Source organism: Centropristis striata, chromosome 13, assembly GCF_030273125.1.
Source record: "Centropristis striata isolate RG_2023a ecotype Rhode Island chromosome 13, C.striata_1.0, whole genome shotgun sequence".
Classification (NCBI taxonomy): domain Eukaryota; kingdom Metazoa; phylum Chordata; class Actinopteri; order Perciformes; family Serranidae; genus Centropristis; species Centropristis striata.
The window spans coordinates 22,489,897-22,495,675 of record NC_081529.1 but is presented as its reverse complement, the minus strand read 5'-3'; the positions used below and the strand labels follow the sequence as shown (position 1 = coordinate 22,495,675).

At 41.1% G+C, this 5,779-nt stretch overlaps 1 protein-coding gene across 1 annotated transcript; it reads right to left on the bottom strand.

Annotated features, from left to right (window-relative positions):
* Positions 1-5,779, bottom strand: LOC131983923 (keratin, type I cytoskeletal 13-like). The gene is made up of 8 exons (XM_059348763.1): positions 5,351-5,779; positions 3,381-3,463; positions 2,704-2,860; positions 1,998-2,159; positions 1,790-1,915; positions 1,513-1,587; positions 1,277-1,415; positions 1-164 (listed from the first exon to the last, which is right to left on the bottom strand). The coding sequence occupies exons 1-8, from the start codon at positions 5,762-5,764 to the stop codon at positions 10-12; spliced, it is 1,311 nt and encodes a 436-aa protein (XP_059204746.1). The 5' UTR covers positions 5,765-5,779; the 3' UTR covers positions 1-9.

Here is a 5,779-nt window from a genome sequence, read left to right as displayed (position 1 = left end):
TGGTTGGTCTCAGATGGTCTCCTCCTCGACCACATCTGTGATGACTTCTTGGATGATGGTGGTGGTGGTGGTAGTGGAGGAGGATGTGTTTGACAAAGAAGATTCTGCGATGGAAGAGGCTGGCAAGGAAGATTCTGCCATGGAAGAGGCTAACATTGAAGAGGCTGGCAAGGAAGATTCTGCCATGGAAGAGGCTAACATTGAAGAGGCTGACTTGGAAGAGACTGATATGGAGGATCTGCGAGAGAGAGGTCACAGAAAGTTAGAGAGATCTGCTTTTTATATTTGATAATAATACTAAACCAAACTGCAGTTACTCTGACTGATAAAACTTTCAGATCATGTTTCATCCCGAGATCTTTCCCCAAATAACTGGCATCTGTCCAGCGTCTCAGGGTGGAAATATTAGTCTTAACTGATCAAATACTCCCATCAAGTGTGTCTGTGCCTGCTGTTAAGCACATTTAATTAAAGCATGAAAACTCACTTAAAATTCACCTGATTTGACTGCAGTCAGACTATTGGATGGCTGTTATCAGCAGTTATCAGCCCATAACTATCGGAGAGTCAGAGGTAGCTGATTGGCCGGTAGGTCGTCATCTGTCCATTGAACAGGCAGCTGTATGAATGTCTGATGTTTAGCTGCATTATGTAACTCCCAGTAATTACATCATCCTGATAACTACTTCACTTTTGGAATTAACATGCATGTATTTGACTTTTTAAACTCTTTCACAAGACCTCACTAGGAACTTTTGAGCCCTAGGACTGTAGCCTAAACCGAACAAAACTGCGGCCCCTTCACAACAGCCATCGTTATGTTTCTTTATGAGGACGTGTTGATGTCCTGCAACCAGTAGGGGGCGATATTTTTAGAAATGCTTCTGTGGGACACATTAGAACCGAACAACACATGAGGTTGTGTGGTTTGGAGGACTTGTTGGTGTTGTTCCTGCAGTGTCGCTCCCTCTGCTGGATGCAGGGGAGAATGCAGCAGCTGGATTTTTACACAATACATTGAACAAGGGGGAGTATCTACCCTGAAACAGGAGCTGATAAAAGCGGTGTTCTAAGAACTACAATCATTCCTAGTTCTCGCAGTGTGGACAAGGTAAATTGTAAATTTAATGATTTGGTGTCTCACTCAGACTCGTCCTTCTGCTGAAAGTCAGTGCTGAAGCTCCATCAGTAAGTCTCAGTCCGACTCTGAGGCATGTCTGGTTTTAGAGATATCTAGGTCTTTGGATTGAATCTTTGATCTCGTCTTACCCGACGCCCTCTCCATCCAGCAGCCTCCTGTATTCGGCGATCTCCATCTCCAGTTTGGCCTTGATGTCCAGCAGCATCTGGTACTCATCTGCCTGTCTCTCCATGTCAGCCCTCAGCTGCACCAGCGACTCCTCCATATTGCTCACCTGCACAGGTACAAACGGGTACATTCGGTGTCAGTGATGATGCTAAAATGCAGCTCACAGATTTAACCATGGCTACGGCTCATTCTGATCTGCTCACCCTCGTCTGGTATCCGTTCATCTGCATGGCGTAGCGGCTCTGGATTTCTGCTAACTGGGCTTCCAAAGATGCTTTCTACAGGGAGACAGACAGGTTAGACGACAGAGGACACCTGCTGGTGGTTATTATCTCTACATGGACACCTGGAGGTCATTATTGTCTCTATGTAGACACCTGAGATTCTCTTAAATATGTTTGACCCTGGGAGTCCATTATCATAAAATGGACAAAACAACAAAAACAACAACAGCATCAGTAATGGGCACTGAGCTCTCACCATGCTGAGATGTGACTGGAGTTCGATCTCCAGAGCCTGAAGTTGACTCTTCACCTCCTTCACCTCCAGCGTTGATGATTTCACCGTCATCTCAACGGCCGCCACCTCCTGACTGAGCACCTCCGACTGAGAGGAGGAGAGGAGCAAGCCATGAAAACACATGAAACTCAACATATTTACTGACGTCCCACTGGAATTGTCTTCCCACCTTGGACTGGAACCAAGACTCGAGTTCCCTGTTGTTCTTGGCAACGGCAGTCTCATAGGTCTCTCTGACTTCCTCCATGACCCTGTTCAGGTCGATCTGATTGGGGGCGTCCACCTCCACGTTCACCTGACCGCTCATCTGAGTTCGCAAGGCCAACAGGTCCTACAGCAAGAGGAGGAGGGGGGGTATTAAAACTTAGCCTGACTAACAACTCGTATAATTAGAAATGTAGTTTCTGAACTTTGTGTTTTCTACCAACCGGATCTCACAAAATTACATGAAATGACAACGATTTCTTGACACTAAATTCCGTGCTGGTGGCATGTAATGTGTGAAAGTTATGTGAAACAGCAGAGTGTTCTAAAAATAGCACACACGTCATGCATACATACATAATACATACATGTAGGGTTATCGGTTGTAAAAAAAACGTTTCCTGGTAAATTACACTTTAAACACAGTTACGGTACAAACCGTGAGCCATGGAAGTTACGTAAGTTACCAAAACAACCAAAAAAATTAAGTTTTCACACACGAGCCCCGTTCCCCTTGTGAAAGTCTGCAATAATTTAAACATGTAATTTCCACACATTACGAGCCACCAGCACGGCATTCAGTGTTATGAAATCACGGTCATTACTTTCTGCAGTTCAGTCGACTCAGTTCTTAATTTGTGCGTCCAAAACAACCAAGTTATCGTGGTTACCTCCTCGTGGTTCTTCTTCATGGACACCAGCTCCTCTGTCAGACTGTCGATCTGCATGGTCAGGTCGGTCTTAGTGACGCCGAGCTCTCCCATCAGCATCTTCAGCCCGGAGATGTCGGCCTCCACCGACTGACGCATCGTCAGCTCGTTCTCATACCTGCACAGAGGGCAGATAAGATATTCAGGAACATCTTTATGAGCCTCTGTCAGCCTGCTGAACAGCTGTTCAAACATCACATCCAATGCTAAACTTTATTCATAAGGCACTTTTCTCATGGTACAATAGATAAAAACAGTAAAAAGTAAAATGAAGAATTTAAAAGTAGAGTGTTAGAAGTATGAGTTCCAGTTTTATCATTATCACTTAGACATTACTTAAGATGTGTTCTGGATCTTAAATCTTTCGTCTAAAATTGACAAACTTTGTTTTAAACATCTAATTTAGTTTGAGGATTATTCTGCATGTTTGCAGTGAATGTTGACAGTTGAATTGAATGTATTGTGTAAAAATCCAGCTGCTGCATTCTCCCCAGCAGCCAGCAGAGGGAGCGACACTGCAGGTTTTTAAATTTAGCTGCATGTGTCCAAATATTATCAGTGTTTCTATTTTTTTTAATAGTTTTTTATGTTATAGATCTTGCAAGAAAGAAAGGTCAAACTATAGAAGAGTTACTGACTTCATCCTGAAGTCGTCTTGAGCCAGTTTGGCATTGTCGATGCTCAGAACGACTGTGCCTTTGGTGGCGAGAGCGTCCTGGATCTGAACACAAACAGAACACAGTGCAGACATTATTTAAACATGCTGCGAGGAGAGACGAGGACCATGTGACTGCATGTAACCAATCAGAGAACAGGTGAGGCATTCTCTGTTTATTATTAAGTATATATTTATCTGAATATAAGTTTAATATACATGTTACTGATTTAGCTTTTTATTAAAAAATACCCTAATAATAATTATATATATGTATATTTAATATTGTTCCTTAAAAATAAAATAAGAAAAAAACAATGTAACAATATTCAATCAATTTTAGTGTCCGATAACAATAATAATAATAATATTAATAATGATTATAATGATAACAACAATAATAGTATATATAGTATAATGTCCTTAATGCAAACATGTAAAAAATAATATAATGAGTGTAAAATAAATGAATAATAAAGCCACTAAAATAAAAGCAGATGTTAAGTTCATCCAAACAGAAATCAAGACTATAAATAGAAAATTAAAAATAATAATCCAAGATGAAAAAAAACGACCCACATCTGTCTACAAAAAACAAATCCAGTTCCAGGCCAGGCCACGCCCCAAGGCCTCACCTGGGTGTGATCACTGCAGCAAGTCACTCCTCACTATGCTCCCTGTTCTTTCTTTGTTTTATTTATATTTAGGACAAGAGTTGCCATGGTTACAAATGTATCTGGATAACTTTTTTTTTTTCTTTGAGTTTACTTCGGCCAATCAGAGAGCTCAGATGTGCCCACACCCTGGTGACGCCGCCCACTCAACAGATAGACGAGGAAAGCACACTATCAATTATTATAATATATATATATATACAAACTTACTAAAAACAAGTGCATTTCGGTAAATTAGTCAGTAATTAAATTAAAAAAATATGGAAATAACACATTATATAGATCCATTACACACAGAATGAAACATTTCATGTTCTAATTTATTTAATGTCTTCTAATTATAATGATTATGATTATAATGATTATGACTAACATTTAAAAAGTGTCTCAAAAAATTGAATACTACAAAAGACCAATTTTAAAAAGTATGTTTAATATGGAAATGTTGGCCTCTGAAAAGTATGTCCATCTATATGTCTCGAAACTTGGTTGGGGCTGTTTGACTTGAACTACTGGAAATTGACTTTTCTATAATATTCTAATTTGTTCAGATGCACCTGTAAATCAATGTTAAAGAAATGAAATCTGTAACTTTTTCCAGTAAGTTTTTCTTTTGTCAGAATTTATTTTTTCTTTTGGCACTTTTGCGCCACTTAACAAATGATTAATTGATCAAATGATCATTTTCTGGAGATATTGAATGATGTGGTGTGTGTGCAGCTGACTGAATTTCCCCTCAGGGATGAATAAAGTAATTTTGATTCTTTGATTTGATTATTACACAAAGAATCATCTTTATTGCATCCTGGCCCTTTTCACTGTTTTCCCCCTCGTTTGCAAAAACAAATGCAAAAGAAGTTTTGCTTTATTTTCCTTAATAAATCTATCAAACGGCTTTTGGGGCGTTTCAATAATAATAATTTTGGTTAATCATGTATTTTCATTGTGCACTCGAATGACTTTTATCTTCGATAGATTTTGTATTTTCTTAGTTACCAAATCTGACTAGAAGAAGAAGAGCAGCAGGTCCTGCTGTTCCTTTAATTTTTTATTTTCTAACTTTTGATCACCTACAGAAGCTGCCATGGTTGAGATGAGTTAGTTGGTTTATTTGTGTGTGTTTTTCAGACTTTTTGATAATTTTCCTGCATGAAACAACTTTAACTGGAGATAATAATCTCATAGTTTTATCTTCTTCTTTTTTTAACATTAAAAGACAATGACTCAAACTACAGATGCCACGCTGAACAACATTTCCCATGCTGCCCCTCTTCCTCACCTTGCCGTGCAGCTCAGCGATGGTGACCAGGAAGGCGCTGTAGTCCCGGCTAGTGGGCCCGACCTTGTTCTCCACAAACTGCCTGATCTTCAGCTCCAGCTCACCATTGGCCATCTCCAGCGCTGCCACCTTGGCCAGGTAGGTGGCCAGACGGTCGTTCAGGTTCTGCATAGTTAACTTCTCGTTGCCGACGAGGCTGCTGTCTGCAGCACCACCTGCTGCGAAGCCTGCACCTGCTCCGAAGCCTCCACCTGCACCTCCACCGGCGCTGAAGCTGAAGCCGCCGCTGCCAGCAGAGTAGCTCCTGCTGGCCTGGGAGACCCTAACATCCTGACCTCCTGCTCCTCCAGCCATGCTGAATGCGCTCATGCGTGCGCCACCTATGCCGCCGCCCATGCCGCCCATGCTGCCCATGCCGAAGTTGCTGCT

Coding starts and splice junctions, on each gene's coding strand:
- LOC131983923 (XM_059348763.1), bottom strand. CDS start 5,764: ATGGGCAGCATGGGCGGCATGGGCGGCGGCATAGGTGGCGCACGCATG. Junction 1,916..1,997: donor AGTCTTGGTTCCAGTCCAAG/GTGGGAAGACAA, acceptor TCCTCCTCTCAG/TCGGAGGTGCTCAGTCAGGA. Junction 165..1,276: donor GAGGCTGCTGGATGGAGAGG/GCGTCGGGTAAG, acceptor CTTCCTTGCCAG/CCTCTTCAATGTTAGCCTCT.